The 18412-nt window shown below is 47.0% G+C and overlaps 2 protein-coding genes across 2 annotated transcripts in view; one reads left to right on the plus strand and one right to left on the minus strand.

The window, feature by feature from the left end:
• The first annotated feature begins 927 nt into the window (after nucleotides 1-927).
• Nucleotides 928-3361, plus strand: BHLHE22 (basic helix-loop-helix family member e22). Its single transcript, XM_066993034.1, has one exon. It carries the CDS (start codon nucleotides 980-982, stop codon nucleotides 1928-1930), a length of 951 nt encoding a protein of 316 aa, XP_066849135.1. The 5' UTR covers nucleotides 928-979; the 3' UTR covers nucleotides 1931-3361.
• Nucleotides 3362-10287: 6926 nt separating this feature from the next.
• The window catches only part of CYP7B1 (cytochrome P450 family 7 subfamily B member 1), a 122359-nt gene continuing 114234 nt past the window's right edge, over nucleotides 10288-18412 (minus strand). Inside the window, exons 5-6 of the mRNA XM_048061682.2 lie at nucleotides 17667-17845; nucleotides 10288-13611 (exon numbers count right to left, since the gene is read on the minus strand). Of these exons, the coding sequence (XP_047917639.2) occupies nucleotides 13315-13611; nucleotides 17667-17845 (476 nt within the window). The 3' untranslated portion in view covers nucleotides 10288-13314. The remainder of the gene's footprint in view (nucleotides 13612-17666; nucleotides 17846-18412) is intronic.

The following is an 18412-nucleotide window of genomic DNA, read 5'->3' on the forward strand; positions in this document are numbered from 1 at the left end:
TTTTTTTTAAGTATTTTTCCCAGGCGATCCTTTTCGAGAAGAGGGGAAGGGGTGGGAGGGGGCTAGAAGTGAATGTAAATGCAGGGGTGGGTGGGCTGGGGTGGGGGGAGAGGGTGTCACTCCTGACTCGGCGGCTAAGTTAGCAGAAGTCTGCTGGCAGCACTCGGGAGGGGAAGTGTTCAAGCGGGCTTTTTTTTCTGCAGTGCAGGGCTGTAATTTGCTGAAGGAGGCAAAGAACATCCTTCGATCTAAGTAGGGCTTTTAGTGTGCTCATTGATGAGTGAAAGTCGCCACACATGTCAAGCTAAAGGCAGTTGTTGGGTTACTAACAGGACACAACGTCTTGCAAACATATGCGTTAAGCTGTGTATACAGATGGCAGGGAGAATAATGGAGCAGGCGCCTCTTATAAAGCTCTAGCTGCTGCCTGTCTTCAGACCTGGGAAATGAAACTATTCAGACTCAGGGCCAGATAGCGCCTGGGATTGTTTGTTACCGTTTTAATCCTATTAATTAAAACGTTAACCTGATTGGGTAGAAAGCTCTGTCCCAACAGGCGAGTCTTCTTCATAATAACCTACTCTCAGAGATAATGATGTAAAAGACTCCCCCGTCTGCGGCGGCTGCTGGTTGATGGCTCCGGAAATCTCTTGAAGGTGAATCCAAGCAAGATAAACGGTGGAAGCGGCTCCGCTGGCAGCGCACAATGCCCCAGCGCGGCGCCTGCTGAGGGCGAGCCGGAGCCGGGGACGAAGCCGGAGCCGGGGACGAAGCCGGAGCCGGGGACGAAGCCGGGGACGAAGCCGGAGCGGCGGCGGCGGCAGCAGCGGCGGCGGCGGCGGCTCCGGGCAGGGCGCAGCCCCGGCGGGAGCCGGGAGCCCGGCAGCGGCAGCAGGACGCCCGCTCGCCGCCCGCCGCGGCGCGGAGGAGCCTTGGAGGAGCGGGCCGGGAGCTGAGGGGGGCGGCGGCGGCGGCGCCGATGGAGCGGGCGCTGGGGCTGCCCGCCGAAGAGGACCTCTTCCACAAGAGCCTGGCCGCCTCGGCCAAGCGCATGGAGTCCGCCTTCCGCTCGCCCCCGGGGCTCGACCTGTCGCACCCCCGCGACCGCCAGCCCTCGCCGCTCGCCTGCTACGAGGCGGCCGAGCCCGAGGCGCTGCTGCAGCCCGGCGGAGGAGGAGGAGGCGGCGGCGGTGGAGGCGGCGGCGGGGGGGACCCGCTGGGGCTGCCGCCGGGCTCCGCGTGCGTCAAGTACGGCGAGAGCGCCGGCCGCAGCTCGGTGGCCGAGAGCAGCGGCGGCGAGCAGAGCCCCGACGACGACAGCGACGGCCGCTGCGAGCTGCTGCTGCGCGGCCCCGGCGGGGACCCCCGCGACGCCTCGCCGGCGGTCGGCGGCGGCGGGGGCAGCGGCGGCGGCGGCGGCGGCGGCGCGGGGCCGAAGGCGGCCGAGGGGGGCTGCTCCAACAGCCACGGGCACGGCGGCAGCAAGAAGTCCAAGGAGCAGAAGGCGCTGCGCCTCAACATCAACGCGCGGGAGCGGCGGCGGATGCACGACCTGAACGACGCGCTGGACGAGCTGCGGGCCGTCATCCCCTACGCGCACAGCCCCTCGGTGCGGAAGCTGTCCAAGATCGCCACGCTGCTCCTGGCCAAGAACTACATCCTCATGCAGGCGCAGGCCCTGGAGGAGATGCGGCGCCTCGTGGCTTATCTCAACCAGGGCCAGGCCATCTCCGCCGCCTCCCTGCCCAGCTCCGCCGCGGCGGCGGCGGCGGCGGCGGCCGCGCTGCACCCCGCCCTCGGCGCCTACGAGCAGGCGGCCGGCTACCCCTTCAGCGCCGGGCTGCCCCCCGCCACCTCCTGCCCGGAGAAATGTGCCATTTTCAACAGCGTCTCCTCCAGCCTCTGCAAACAGTGCACGGAGAAGCCTTAAGCCGCGCCGCCGCCGCCGCCTCCCCGCCTCCGGTAGCCGGGCAGCGGCGGCAACCGGGGGGCTGCGGCCGGGCCGGGGGGCGAGGGGGCGGCGGAGGGACTGCGAGCCGCCAGGGCCCCCCCGCCTGCCCCCCGGGCCGGCGGCTCTTTGGGGACGGCGACGGGCCCCTGCGGGGAGGGGGCGAGGGGCCGGGGCGGGCGGAGGGGCGGCGGGGAGGGGGCTTCAGCCTCGGGGGTGCCGGGGGGGTTTCCCTGGAGGTGCGACCCGCATAAAGGAGAGGCTGAGAGGCGGCAGGCCGGGAGGGCTGGAGCCGCGGAGAGGGATGGAGAGAGCCCCCCCCCCCCCCCCCCCCCCCAATCCCCCGGGACCCCGGCCCCGCCGCCCCTCCGCCCGCCCGGGGCGCCGAGGTCCCGGGGCCGGTCCCGGGGCAGGAGCCGGCAGCGGAGGTGGATGGATGGGACAAATCAGAGAGGGCACTCGAGCATAGATTTTTTTTTTTTTAATTATTATTAGCAGTATTATGATTATTCTGAGCCAGGAAACGAACAAACTTGAAATGTAAACTTATTATTTAAGCGACTCGCAGAAACAAAGAGACTGGACCACTGCTATGGAAGACTTTGTATTTTTTATCGTCTCTAAACTTTGATCCTGTGAAAATGCGCAAAGTTTTGGTGAGAGTGATTTAAAAAAAAATAATCGAGAGAGTTAAAAGAAAAAAAAAAACGGCAAAAAAATAACCGATCCGAACCCCTCCTCCGTGTGGCCGAAAGTATCGCATTTTTCAAAGAAATATTTACGTGCACCTTGTTTCTTTCCACTTCGCAATGATGTATAAACAAGACATGATATTTATTTGTTATTCTTTAACTGACCCTCCCACGCCAACAGTATTTCTCATGTGTTAAGGTCACGGGTCTTCTGTGCAGTTACTTTAAAATGCTTCTAAAATTCTGTTTATGGATTAACTTAAACTGTGTGCCAAGTGTTTTAAAACGTTTATTTGCCAACTCCGTATAGCCAGAAATGTTGATGTATCCGAGCTGCTTAGGTTTATGAAAGGTCATCTGGATTTTAAGTTGCATCATCCCTGTATTTCAATTGAGCTTTAATAAATTGCTTCAGTCCAAAAATTACAGGAAAGGTGTATTCTTAATTGCTCAACCAACTGATTTTTGAGAGGGTGTCCTTTGCATTATAACAGGTAATAGCTATTTACTTTTACATGGCATCAGAGCAATAGCTGCTACAAGAACATTTGCCAAGCCCATGTTTTCCCAGGCGCTGGGTGGTTTTCAGAGGTATAATTTAAACCGCTTTTAACGTGGATGTAAATTATTTTGACTGTGGATGATTATTTAAGTTGAAATACTTTAAAATACTTTAGGCTGATTTACAGAACGCGTGGAATTCTTACCTTTTCTTTTTCTGGGGGGTGGGGTGGGAGGGTGGGGTGGGTTTTTTTTTCTTTTTTTTTTTTCTCTTTTTTTGGAAGAAAAATGAGAGATGAAGCGCAAGAAGTAGCTATTTACCCAAAGTGAGCCTTCAGTTTGAGTTTGCATGGCTGGGTGGCTGTCTCTCTGCCATTTGTAAATCAAGATTTTTGTTTGCTTTGGTTCGGTTTTTTAATTCCAAAACGAGTCCTGCTATTTTCCACTACTTGCAGATAATACAAATTCGGACTGTCAGGTTGGATGGCAAAATAGGAGCCATGAGGGATCTGTTGGCAGGTCACGGATGTGTAAAGAGTGATATATATTAAATAGGTCAATCAGATTATGACAGCAATGTACGATCGTTTGTATGTGTATCTATGTCGGAAAGAATCTTTATTAAAATATTTTGAACAAACGCTTGTATTATGCTGTGCTCTGTTAAGGATACACCTCCAGATTTAAGGGGGGGGGGTGGTGCTCCTTTCCTTTGCCTTGCCCCCCCAGCACCCCCCTCCCCTCTCCCAGCCCCCGGGACGGGGCCGAGGAACTCCCTCTTCTCCCTCACCGGGCCCCTACAGGGGGGTCGGTGGGTGACAGCGCCTCAGTCCCCCCTGATATCCCGAGGTGAGCCGTCCCCCTACCCCTTTCCACCTCCGCCTTGTCCCTCCCCCCAAATTTTGGGGCCGGCAGAGCCGCCTCCCCGTCGGGCCCCCCCTTCCTTCCCTCCCGGCCGGCGCCCGGTGTCCGCGGTGCCTCCGCTCCCATCGGCAGCCCCGCACGCGGGGGAAGGGGATAAATATTTTCCGCTCCACTTGCCATCAAAAAAGATTAATCAGAACCTGTAACTTTTCAGGAAACATAACTGTAAAGTGCCACGGAGCTGTGGGAAGGCAGCCCAGAGAGGGTGGGCAGATCAGCCCCCAGGCGCAAGGAGAAGCGTCTCTCAGCATTTACTAGACAAAGGCTGGGTGCGTCTAATTATGATTATTAAAACAATTTCCATGACGATGTCTAATATTATGTTAATTTGAAAACAACTGTGTATGAAAACTGTCGACTATAATACCTAAATTCATTTAATGAAACACATCGTTAAGGCAATTAAACCTCCTGGATGTGATTAAGGAACATAATTACGACACTGTTCTGCGCCATAATTGGGTGTCTTTAATCAAGGGGTAAAGTGATCAGCAACACAGCCATTAGTTTGTATTGTTCTGTCTCTGCTGTCCATCATTCTGATTAGGAATTAACCACCGCCACCAGCTTGGCGTGGTGCGTGCCTCTGTGTGTGCGGGTGCGTGTGTGTGTGTGTGTTCGTGCATTTAACATCGCAGGACGCATTTGCTGCAAGATTTACTGCTTAATACCTCTCCTTTCCGAGCAGCCTTCCCGGAGCCGTCCCCTCGAAGGCTCCGGCTCTCGGCTGCCCACGGGACAGGGCTGACACCGGGGGAGGCGAGCCGGGGGCCAGCCCTCGCTGAAACTCTTGCAGATGCCGGCACCGGGCTTGGGGGGCTCCCGGGGGGGCTGCTGGGGTCGCCCCCTTCCTCCTGGCTCTGTCTGGCTTAACCTCGTTGCTCCCTCTTCTTCTGGGCGATGTCTCCGGGGTGTCTCTCTCCCGGTGCCTCCCGTGCGAAGGATGCTCGGGGAGGAGGGAAGCGCCCCGCGCTCGCTCTGCACTCCCTGCCGTCCCGGCTGCCACTTTAAAGCTCTCGCTTTACCTCCTCCTGGCTTTCCTGGGAGCGGGCGGGGGGCTCTGTGCGGGCTGGGGGCGCTGCCACTGCCGGCCCCTCGCTGCCGTCGCCCCTGGGGAGCGAGGAGCGGGCGCGGGGCCAGTCCCGGGGCAGGTCCCGCCGGGCAGGGGGAGGAGAGAGGCTCCCCCGCCCCTCTTCTCCCCCGATCCATCACTAAGCCTCAGACGGACGTGTCCCCCCTCGGAAGGGAGACTTCCCCACCTGCGGCAGCCCCGGCCCTGCTCCAAACGCCCCCTCGGACCCGCTCCCTTCCCCCGGCCCCGAGCCTGAAATCGTCCCAGCATGAGTGACATTGGCTTTCCTAATGTAATGACTTATGAAAGATATAATCATGTGTTAAATTGAATCCTCCGCTTAACTGTTAATGGTGTGCTCTGGGCACATTTACGTATTAGATGCTATGGTAACTAATTACCACTAGAAGAAGGGATAATACACTTTCCAGACTTTGACAAATAATTATGAGTGTTCACATCCCTGCTAGCAGCAGTTGCAGCGGATCTGCTGGAATGAGTAAGTGAATAAATGAATGGGTAAGTGAACTTGTGTGCATGGAGGGGACTAGATAATGAATAGTGGTCAAGTGAGTTTTCTTATTAAAACCTTTAATGAAAATGTGATTTAGGGTAGAAGGGGGGAAAAAAAAGCGCGACGCTGCCTCTAAACGTAATTAAATCGCGTAATATAAACATCAGAAACATAAATAAGTTTGCTTTTAATTAACATGCAGCAGTCAAAGTAAATTATCCACGTGCTCGGAAACTTTACAGCAATTAACACTCGGGTTTTGGTGGCGGAGGGGGGATGTCGGAGGGGCTGGGGGGGGGCGTAAAATAAAGGAGCCGGGACTCCGCGGCTCCCTCCAGCATCCTTCGTCACTTGGGTGCCAACAGGCCGAGGGGAGACGGAGCTTGCCGTCGGGCGGGACAAAACTTTGGGCAAGTGGCGCTCCGGCCCCCCCCGGGTGTCCCAGCCGTGGGAAGGGCCAGCAGCCGGCCCCTGTCCCCGAGGTGCCCCGGCAGCTCCGTGCCACCGAGCCCCCACCCTGCGGGGTTTGCTCCCTCCCCGGGCTCAGGAAGGGTTAAATCCCTCCCCCCCACCCCGAGCCCCGAGTCGCCCTTGTCCTCTCAAGCCGGTTCCGAGACGTGTAATAAAACACGAAGCGAATTTATGGGCTGTTTCAAGCACTTCAGTGCTGTGTTTTTAAATTCATATATGCGCGTGTAAGAACTATGAGCTGTGAATAATTTGAAATGCTATAGGAAAATGATGCGTTTTAGATCAAACATAACCGTTTGCTTCCATAATTGTCTCGGATGAAAATAAAGAGAAAGATGCATTTCGAACAGAGACAAAGCTGAAAATCTAATGACGGCCATAAACTGCTAGACAGCCATAAATTAACGTCTTCATCAAACGCTGAAGGGATCAGCGCTTATCTAAATCAACAATTATTTCTTCCGAGAAGTTGCAGAACAGATTGCCCCTCTAATACTAGTTTGGAATCCCTCTAACTGAGGATTTAGGGGCAAACAATCGCCTTTCCGGAGTAAACCCCCTCTCTCCACCGGCTGAAGCCCTCCAAACTCACCTAACCCCCGGCTGGGGGTTCTGGGGGTCCTGTCCCCTCACCCCCTTCCTCAGGGCTTTGGGGCTTGCCCCGAGGAGGAGCCCCCCCGGCTTCCCACCTGCAGCGATGCTCAGCCGAGGTCCCCCCGCCGCCGGCTCGGGAAGGCGCCGCCGGGGAGACGTCCTTCCTCCTCGGGGGGCGGCTGGAAGAGACGGCGAGGAGCCGGACGAGTCGCTGGCTCGCAAGGCGAGGGAAAGGCTCGCTGCCTGCGGGAGCCTGGCGACTTTGGAGGAGAGGGGTAGCTGGAAGGACGAGCTGCTGCGGGAGTCCAGCGGCGAAAGTCATCGCGGGGCGTTTACTCGCTGCCGTTTGCAGCCGCCGACCCCAGACTTGTGTTCAACTTTGCTGTGCTCAGAGGTGCTGGTTTTTTTTGGGGGGGAAAAATACAAAGCAGCTCATACATCCGCGTCGAAATCAGTTTAACTAAACGTCCTGCAATGCTCCGAGCAGGAACAGCTGAAGCTTAGACTTCTTTTGACTCTTTATTTTGGTGTAAGTAGTTTTGGAGACAGGCGTATTTCTGCAATTAGAAATGAGGTATTCACGCAACCCCATACTTGAGATCCCAGGGAAGCCTGCTGCATAGCAAGGGCTACACAGACACAGTGCTGCTTTACATGAGGGTAAAGATCCCACTACATTTTAATTCTTTGCTTTCAGATGAAATGGGTATTTTAGATTTCTTTTATAAGCTTATTTGCATGCAGCAACAATTTCTTCATACTTATTAGCATTTATAAACACAGAATTTAACTTAAAGATCACCACACCTTCACAGGTGTAGTTTTAAATGGTGTTTTTATAACTAGATCAGTTTTCTGATACGCTGTGTCTATCATGACATGACTGGCCATGACACACAGGCACGTTTAGGTAATGGGCAGAAAAATACCTCACTTTCTATGGTCTGACAGTTAAAATAGCCTTTTTCATATGAATTAAGCATATGTCTTGCATAAACTGATGTCACAATTTTAAAATACAATGCAATATAAGTAACATCAAAAAGTACCTAGTGTAAAAACAAATATTGGATAAAATACAGTATTTGAAGCTATTGTTACTCCTCCACAAAGCTCCCTTTCAGACTGTGAAGGAAAGCTCACTCGGAAGGGTGCCCTTCAAGAAACCTCAAACAATGCCACTTTTTCTTTACAAATGTCATTAACTTTTAAAATAATATAGAGGTAATGCAATCACAAAGTTACAAGCACATTTATCAAATACAGAAAAATGCTGCAGGTCTATCTTCTCTACAACGTATCTTCAACAATCCTCACAGACGTTCCCGACAAACATTCCTGCATGAAGGACTGAAGAAAAGTGATCTCTTTAGGATACAAGCTTCATATTAAACAGCTACTGGCAGAATTCGGTAGCTACAGTGATGCTTAGAAAAGCTAAGTTGTACTTTGCTCATGCAGTGCTGGGTTTTGAAGCAATTTTCAATCATTTCCCCTTTTAAAATCAATGATCTAAATTTACACGAGGTAGTACATCTGGTGCTACCCAGAGGTTTGCAAAAGGAAAAACCTAGGAGCTGTATTTGGCTACCAATCTTTATACTGGGAATGCAAATCTTTATATTAATTCTGAATAAAGTCCCAAGAATGTCAGAAGTACCACCTTTCTTCCTCATCTGGTAATAACTGGCTTCAGTTTCATGGAGGTAAAGCAGACCTGATCATTTCCTAAATTCCAAGGAGTTGCTCCATGCCAGTGCTGAAAAGAAGTTTTTTTTTTTCTTTTCCTACAAAAACATTTTTTTTTCAAGATCAAGCAACAGAAAAATGCTGTATGCTGACTAAATCATTTAAAAAGGAAAGCAATAGTTGTGAATCTGTGAGAAAAGTGTAAATGTAAGTTGGAAAAAATTACCATGGACAGTCATTCAATATTAAAATAGATATATTCATTTTTATTGTATCCTTGAAATACAAAATTCACTTAAGATGTTAGATTACTAAAATAATGAAGTTTCAATTTTCTCGCTCAGAAATTCACAATATACCTTATTCGATCTAAGAGCCTTAATGATGGATATTAACTATTAAAGTAGAACCTAACCATTGTTCATCTATATACAAAATGTCAGTTTGCACAATTAAGAGCAATTCACAATCTTTTGAATGTCAGAAAGTTCAATAATGATGAAATAAAAGATCATTTATAATTCTACAAGTGAAATTCACAGACCAGCAATTACTCATAAAAATAGCAATGCCAAAACCAGTGACATGCAACGGGCTTAAAACCGTAAACTGAAGAACAACTCTTAAATGGTCTCCTATTAGTACATTAGGACATATGGGCAGAGATGTGCAAGTCAAATTTGCGAACAGGTATACATGCATGATCTTTGGAGAAATGTAGCAGTTTAGTAAGTTTACGACAGGTTACAGCAGTATTCAGTGGCAACATGAAAATGGAGAACAAACTGTAAATTAAAATGATAATAGAAAAAAAATCACATTTTAGTATTCACATTAGTTCATGATAAATTCACTTTTCTTCTGACATGCTACACAGGGCCACGGTGACTTAGAAAACCTATTTTATATCAGAAAAAAAATACATTTTTTCTTAACAGCAGAAGATAGTATCAGTATAGCCATAGGCAGTGCCAGCTTACATTCGAGGCCGGTATAGACCAGCTCTATGACTTTTAAAACTGAGCAGTGGGCACACTGTTTCACTCCAGGATGAACAGAGGGAAGCCAGGGCCCCCCAACAGCCCTCCCAGCTGGTCCTGTGCCCATGGCGTTGGCTGGGGAAGGCGAACAGGCGCTGCTGGGCCTGTTGGGCAGCCCCCTTCTGCAGTGGATAGGAGGGACAAGGCAGCAAAAGGTGCCACCACCTCCTGCCACCCACCCAACTGAATGCTTGCCAACAGCGCTGCGGTGCCCAAGTGACCAACACTACAAGCTCCTGGGTCTGTGGCAAAGGAGATAGAAACAATTTTGCTCCCTACGTCATGAAGCGAATGTGCAAAGCTGTCCTTCTACCACAGGCAGGATGTTGTGGCCAGCTTGGCTCCAGCTGCGGCCTCAAGGCATACTGCAGGCTCATCCATGAATACCATGGGTTTTCACTCCCTGCTCTGTGGTGACCAGGTCATTCCTGGTCAGATCAGCTGCTGACTCTCACTAAGGCACCTGCTTAGTCGCAGAGTATTTGGGAGAAGACCAACCAGGCCTAACGTTCCTCTTCCCTGCTCTAACACTTCTGACTTTGAAGAGGGGGTGAAGCTTACCTCGACTGCAGATGGGGTACACGAATATATGCAGGCCCTACCTGAGAGATGCATAAGTCATCTACTGGGACAGGGACACAGTTCCAGGACAAGTTGGGCAGGCCCTGCTTTGTCTTAAGTTTGATCCTTCTGGTTCCTGAGCTAAAAGAGCAACTGACTTTATCCCAGCAAAATGCTGGCCTGCTGCGTGGTGCGAGGCGTGGTCTCCAACCCCCATGCAAAGCCTCTGAGTGCCTTCATGGAGCCTTCCTTCGGCTCCTGGGAAAGACTCTTTTTTATTATTATTTTTTTTTTTAAAGAAGGAAGTAAGGCCTACAGATTTAATTTGCTAGTTTGGAGACAATCTAGATCTTCTTTTAATTTCATAACAGATACTGTACAAACTGATCAGCAATTAATCTGAAATTACTAATGATTTGCATGTACTTTTGGCACAGTCCTATTATGTCCTACTAAATTATGCAGCAGCCTGTGATATTCTCATTCAAAATCCTAAAAATAGAACACAATTATATAAAAAAAATCTTATGTTTAAAACAAATACCTACTGTTATTTTCGCAGTTGCTTCAGGTTTGTTTCAAAGTTGGATGCCAAGGAAAGATTTATCATAACTGTGGCATGAGACATTTTACAGCTTACACTTAAGCAATAATGTAATATAGTCAACAGTATAATGATATCAGCATTTCCTCTCTCAATAAAACAGGCTCTAATGTCCAAACTGGATTGTGAGCTATGGCTGAGTACAGAATAGCTCCTATCGAGTAAGTATAGCAGTAAGTAACTTGAGTACAGGAATCTCTCCATAAAAACAAATTTTATTCTGTGGCACAAAGTAATAATCAGCTTTTGCTGTTGATTAAATGTTGAAGCAAAGTTAAGGCATTTAATCAACCGCAAAGCCCAGTTAATATAAGTGTACTCCAACACTATAGATGCTATTGATATTATATATGAAGAGAAAATGTTCATCCAATATATCTCACAAAAACACAGTTTTCTCATCAGAGGATTTGGAATGTGGCTGTGCCAATTTTTGAAAGACTTTCTACTAATGCTTATTTAGGGTATGTGCTTTAGATGAATAACTAAACAGTCTCCTATGCAAATAACAATAAATAATTCTAAACTTTAGTATGTATGTAGCAGTTTCCATCCACAGGCTATCAAGTGCTTAAGAGACAAGTAAAATTTCTGATTTTGGAAGACATGGAAGATTGAGGAACAGTAGATTGCAGCTCAGTATTCCCAAAATGAGCTAGTGGCTCTGGTGCTCCACTGGGAAAAGACAAGAGACAAGTCAAGCCGAAGTTTTCAGAGCAATGTGTCTTTTGCACAAAGTAGAGTGTCAGGTGCTTTTTTTGAGCATCATACCTTTGACAGCACCAGAGCAGGACACCCCAAAAACACAGAAATGTGGACAATGAAACACTGGAAAAAAAAAAAAAGATCTTTTTAGTGATTTGCTCAGCAATCACCGAGAAATTTCTATAATGCTGGTGGGTACTCCAATTCTGGATGAGACAGCAGTTCATTCATCATCTGTAGGGCAAATCTGAACTCATGTCCAGACAGGGGTCACACCTCTGTGGTTGGTTAGCTATTTAGAGAAATGCAAATCCTGGCACAGAACAGATTAAGGGTTGGCTGCCCAAAATTACCTCTTGCAGTGATTACTCATCTTTCTTTCACTCTAAGTTCCATGAATGATGACGGGACACTTGGGCGTATCAGGGGAAGTCTTTTTCATGTATAACGTTATTTGTCAGCTGGCAGCGTGGGAAGAACTTATGCTGGCACATCGCAAACTGAGATTTTTTGGGGAACACAAAGCAAGGCCCACAGACATGGCTACTCTCCCATCACAATTAGGATCTCGTCAAGCTGAGACAGCCATGAGAATCCTCCTCTGTCTCCAAAGTGGTGGCTAGGAAGAGAGACAGGGTCTACAAATCTTAGATCCCGTGCACCACGCACCAGGAAATTCATGTTTGAAACAGGATCATGTCATCCAGTGAAGCCCATATGCAGCCAACCTCTGTGGCTGTCTGAGGTCTTCACTTGCTCAAGTTTTGGGCCCAAAGAGCCTGTTTTCCATCTTGTAGAGAGACAGTTCTGTTTCCAAACAGAGGTCACACTACTCTGCCTGTGCATTTCTTAGGCACATTAAAACACTATTAAAAAGTAGTTTTAGATACCACTCTTCTCCTTGAAGTCCTCTCATTTTGCCTTTCTGGAGCAACTAATAAACACAAGAAATTGTGAAAATAAACACAGACACATGATACTAGTAAAACGGTAAGACAAACAGAAGGTAATTTTTGAGATGATAAAATCATTTCAAACAGGCTCATATATTTTCCACCTGAAGAGTATACTGCTTTTTGTTTGTTTGTTTGTTTTTGGCTCATAGGCAAAATAGATAACGTAGGCTTGATCCAAGGCCTACTAAAATCAACAGAACCTCTCCTCTGACATTAATCAACTGCAGAAAAAATCATACAATTTAATTTCTTTGTATTGCACAAAAACAGAGCGTTCACCCTCGCTTCGTACCACTCATACCACTCAAATTCATACCACTCAAGTCAGAGATGTGTTTCCAATAAGACATTCTTGCAAATTCTTTCCCCCTATCCCCCATCCAACCCATATAGCTTTCATTACATCTCCCAAGTAAGGACTAAGACACTCAGGATCACAAAGGGAACAGCGTAAATAAAAAGTTAGAACAATTATCTCTAAACAACCTTTCGCCTTCTAGAATTAATTTCCCCCTTTGTTGCTACTGTTCTACAAGCAGATGTAGTGACGCCTCCAGATGGTGGGTACACGGGACCTCCCCATCTAACAAGGGGGAACCTCGTGGCACAGCTATGGTAGGAGGCCTTTTGGTTTTAACAGCATGCTTGCAGTGTATCTGGACTGTCAGGTTTCCGAGGAGTCTGAGGAATTCCCAATGTATGTCCGTTGAGCCCATTTCCCAAATAACGGCCTGGATTCAGCTTGATGTCATCCTCCCTCTAAAACCTACTTGACTTATGGCCAAGAGTATAGGGGTCCTTCTTGTAGGGACTATTTACCCAGCCAAACTCTTGTCATCTCACCTCACTACTCACAACTTGGGCAGGGTTGCTTGTTCCCATGTCTGACATCTACCTCCAGCCTAAGGGCTTTTCTTCTCTAAAAAAACAAGTAAGGAGGAGGTGAAAGCAGAGACGGTAAAAGCAAACATTCCCAAGAATACAAAGTTGAGTGAGGAAACAGAGCAAACACTGAGATTAGTAGAAGACATATAGGCAGCCGCTCACTTTTTTAGGGACCTTAGCTTGTAACGAAAGGCAATATCAACGTCTGGCAGAAGGATACCAAGGCCCATACGACTGTTATCAAGTCTGACAGCTTTGCTTTCCACTAGTTCTACATCAAAATGAGCCAAAAGTAAGAAAAGAAACATCTTCATCTCATTCATCGCAAGGAACCTCCCTGGACACATGCTGATCCCAGAGCCAAAAGGCATTAGGAAATACTTCAGTTTTCTTCCTGCCTTGAAGAACGTGGTTTTCTTCTTGCCATTCTCTATGTAACGATCAAACTTATACTCCTGAAAATAAAAGAGAAAGAGAGTGAGAGAGAGATAGCTAATGAAACAGTTACATGAGGTGTTTTGTTTGCATGGCAGTAGTACTTCTTAAACTCAGAAAGCAGGATCAAGAGGAAGACAAGGAGTAGACAGCTTCTCCTTTTTAGTTGGTTGCCTCAAGTTTCATTAGCTCACATTACCGCCCCTGTAAAGAATACTGCTGAAATCCACTTATTTAGCTGCTTTACATCAAGCTCCTTCAACTTCCATGTCTCATCCACTGAGTGTCTGGCCTGTATTGATTGTAATTAGATTTTGACCGCTTTGAAGCAGAGACAATGAACCTTAGTGGAAGGACAATTTTCTTGTAAAGCATCATATGTGCTTGGTACATACATCATGAATAAGGATAATCTGCCAAATTCTGCAAATGCCTATGAATAAATCAATGCATTGCACGGATCTTGTTCTTGCAAGATCAGAGCAAAATCCATCCTTCTTTTGCACCCAGTGGTGCAGATTATTCGAAAAGCAGACCTGATACTTTGCAGTCAATTTTCCCTTCAGCTGGAGATGGTTGCTGCTTAATTTGCCACATCTGACCTTCACATGGTTTGCTCCAGAAGCTCTGTGCAAAGCAGGACAACTGCCAATGACTGACCATTGTAACGAGTGTGCTTTCAGGTAAGGCTTGAGGCTGCGCTTGTAACTTACATTCCATAAACTGAACATCTTTCCGACTACTTCCCAGCAGCAGGATCACTGCTTAGAGATAATTCATGTTTTTGAATGAAGGAGATCTGGCATCCTCACTCAGTCAACGGCAAATTAACCACTTACAAAATCCTCCTGCATGCTTTGAATAAAAATGACAGACACTTCTTGCTTATGGTCACTCATTAGCATTTGTCCTGCTTTGCATACATCTGCTATAGCAGCAGCCATTTGGAGCTGGCTGGGAACAAGTCAGTCAGACAGAAACCACCTCAACTGAATAAAAAAAAAAACACACCACAAAACAACACAATGATAAAACGCACTGATACTGATCTACCCATTAGGTTAAAGGCTCTGGAAACCACACACTGCATGTCTGGTTGTTGAGAAAAACAGTGGCAGGGGACGTGGCCTATGAAAAAGGGGAGAAGGAGAATGCGCACAGGAGAGTATACAACTTAGGGTGTTGAAGACCTGTTTCTCTAAATAGCAAGGGCCCGGATTTCCCACAATGTTAAAAGCCATTATATGTGTTTTTTTTGTTTGTTTTTTTTTTCCACTGAGAAATAATTATTTTCAGACTCTTTGAACACCCCAGCCAAAAGGAAGTTTTTTTTTTTCTGTTTAAGTTACTGCTTCATTTGAAGAACAGTAACAAATGAAAGCCCAGAATACCGCCCTTAAAACAGATTTACTTCCTGAAATGTAAAACCCGTTGATCTAAAAAAGCACTGCCAAATATGAACTGTAATAGCTTAAAAAGCAAAGCAAAATAAAACAAAACAAAACAACAACAACAAAAAACCAACCAACCAAAAAAACCCCACAAAAACAAATCTCTTCACTTCATTGGAATATGTCCACAAAGTGAACTCCTCATGTCTGGAGCTATTAGGAACTATGGTATTGCACACGTATTGGACCAAACCAAATCCCAAGAGCCATCTGAAAGCTGTAGTTCATTTTAACAAAAAAATAAATTGCTGTCTAAGGAATTGGAAACATCAGAAAATACATGTGAGACAGCAAACTCATGCTTGTGTTGTTGAATCCCCTAGGTTCGGATAGATTGTTTGAGCCAGCGAGCTAGCTTTTAAGGGAAGACTTATTTCTGACAACGCAGGAGCCTTCAGCCATGCATGAGGCTTCCTTGGATGGGAGAGGCTGGATGATGGTGAGGAAAGGGTGAAGAAACTGGAGATGAAGTTTTGTGTGGATGGCCTGTTCAGAGTATTATGAAAACTGAGGAATCTCCTGTGACTGGTGCAAGTCTCTCTCTGTCACATCTTGTATTTAGCTTTGTTTGGGAAGCCACCATGTAGGGTTTCCTGCAGGATTTCCTCATATTTCATTCTATGGGATTTGCAGAGTTCAATTACTGAGCTCCGTAACTTAGCTGTGTTATGATTCAGAGGTTCACTTATCCACTTCATAAAAATTGACTCATTTATTTAGGCTCTGAGTGAAGAAGGAGGTCAACAATATATGCTCACACTTATACAATATGGTGCCAAAGCAGAAGATAGCTTGAACTTAAATTTATGTATCCAGGAGAAAAGCATTGCTACAAAATTATCTCGTCAAGCTGCCTGTTTTCCCAGGAAAGTTTTCCCTAAATACATGACAAGCTCAAGACTGCACCTTTCAAAAAATTCATTCTCCATCTCTATCTGATCTTCAGTAGTTATTGTTGAAAGCACACTGCATATTTTAAGAACCAAACAGAACAGTGATTTCCCCACTTTTCGAGAGGGCCCATGTGCTGAAATCAATGTACTGCAAAGTGTGGATTGCTCATTCACTATCAAAAAGATAAAATATATGAACTAAAGCTGTACTGTGAAAGCTGAGCAGAGCTGATACCAAGCAGATATATTCAAGCAATAGAAATATGGTAATGTATTCTGACAATTATTGAATAAGGGAGGGGCTCAGCTACCGCTCTGATGCTTTGGTCTAGGACCTAAACAAACAGATGGACTTTTGACAAATCAATAATGTTCTCCAAAATAAAGTGTTAAGAATAAAATGAGGAAAAGCTTATTTGTTAGTTATGGCTTTTAAGGATAAAAATATTAATTAACTATTTGCCAATACATGTTTTTTTTTTTTTTTTAAACACTGATTTTCTCAGCAGCCTTTGTCTTTATTTTTGCGTGGGTACAGACAGCAGGGCCCTACTGGATGCCATTTCCATTTTCGTGGCCCTTGTGTTCATACCTGTAACTAAAACCTACTCCTGCTAACTCCAACACACTCCACACCTCCTCTCACTGCCTCTGGTGGAGCTCCTGCACAGCGAAATGCTGTCCTGCACAAACAAGGCATCTGAATCTCACCCATCCTCTGCAACCCCACATGCACATCTTTATCCTCAAATTCCCAAAAGGGACAGCTTCAGGGAGCACTGTCTCAAACATGGGGTTTCTACAAGCATCTAAACACATCCCGTGTACCTCCCAGAGCTGAACTGTGGTCTGAAATGCATCTTTGGCTCAAATATCAAGGCTGGAAATCAGCATGGCAGGGAGATAGCTCTTTGCCTAGGAAAAGGGGGATGAGGAATGATTCAGGTGTAACTCCTACCTCTCTGGATGAGGAGGCATTTAATGGCCTCAGCTTATATACAGCTTCACCTCCTGTGTGGCACCCTGGACCAGGGACAACAACCTGGCGGAATAACCTACCGGGGACTAGGACTATTCAATTTGCATGCAGGTGGTGAACTTCTGAAGCCATATTAAGGCTGAGGCAGGGTGGATTAATTTCGAGTCTTTGATATTCATTAACTCGAGCGTCAGAGAAAAATACAAGGAGATGACACAATTACCCTCGGAGCTTCACTGTGGAGCAACAGCTTTGCAGTTTCAAGTTCACAACACTATACTAATTGATCAAGAAGGGGTGAATCCCTATGAAGAGAGGTGAAAAAGCATAAGGCTCAAGTAAGACACTGCTATTATAGGGCTTCAGAGTCAATGATGCTTTGGGGGCACTTAGCTAAATGGCCCACATTATTTGCTATTTAAACCACCTTCTATTATTCAGCCCTCCTTGGGTATCAAATGATCCACTGCCAAACAAAACCCACATTTAGCCTAAAGTTTATGGTAGTCAATGTGCAATTGTCAATTCCTTTGAAAGCAGTAGCAGTCAGTCTCATCACCATATTTCTCTCTTCAGGCCATGAATCCTTTGACCTATAGGGCCCTCGAAAATACATTTGAAAGTCGGAAGATTTGTTCCACAAGAAGGAACAGCAGGAAAAAAAAAAAAAGAAAAAGAAAAAACCTATCACAAAAGGCCTGGCTGCTGCAATGTGCCTGAAGTAGGACGAGTAGCACCAGCTGAGTATTTACCTTAGGATCTTCATAGACCTCGGGATCCATGTGCAAAATCTGAGGGTAAAGGGCTATCCAGTCTCCTTTCCTCAGACTGACTTCCTGATCCCCTTCAAGCTTGAGGACAAAATCCTCCTGGCTGATGCGAATGTTCATGGAAGACGAGCACATCCGTAAACTCTCGTTTAAGGCGCTTTCTGCGATTAAACAAAAACGGAGGGGGGGAAGCGTCAGAAATATGGGAGATGACTGCAAGTTATACATGGCTGCAGCTGCTGCATCTCGACAGGTTTAGTAGGGCAGGCTGAAGGAAAAAAAAAAGAAAAGAAAAAAAAACCAACAAAACACAAAGAAAACAAAACATAAACCAGACACCACGAGGAGGTACTAAACAGTCCCGCAGGGCGGGGGGCCGCCGCTCTGAGCACTGCGATGTGATTCTCGCTGATAGTTCTGGGAAATCGTGTCGGCTGGAGGCAGCCCTGGATTTTGGGTGGAAAGTCATTATTCAGGCATCACGTTGAAAACAACGCAATCAGAAAACATGAATGCTTTATGCATTTACATATATTTCGGAGGTTGCAAGCAAATACCAGTGAAAGCATCCACGGAGCTATTCAGCTTGCCTTTCAAAAGCTGTTGGATGTAGCGGCAGGGCTACACGTTAGAAAAAACATTTCGCTTGTTAATTCCGCAGTCAGGCTGAGGATTTTTAAATTTATTTTGTTTTCAATGAGCTACGTTGCCAAACGATAATGTCTATT

Source organism: Anser cygnoides, chromosome 2, assembly GCF_040182565.1.
Source record: "Anser cygnoides isolate HZ-2024a breed goose chromosome 2, Taihu_goose_T2T_genome, whole genome shotgun sequence".
Taxonomy (NCBI): Eukaryota; Metazoa; Chordata; class Aves; order Anseriformes; family Anatidae; genus Anser; species Anser cygnoides.

Bases quoted from the DNA above. Each gene is read 5' to 3' on its own strand.
- BHLHE22 (XM_066993034.1), top strand. From the start codon at position 980: ATGGAGCGGGCGCTGGGGCTGCCCGCCGAAGAGGACCTCTTCCACAAG.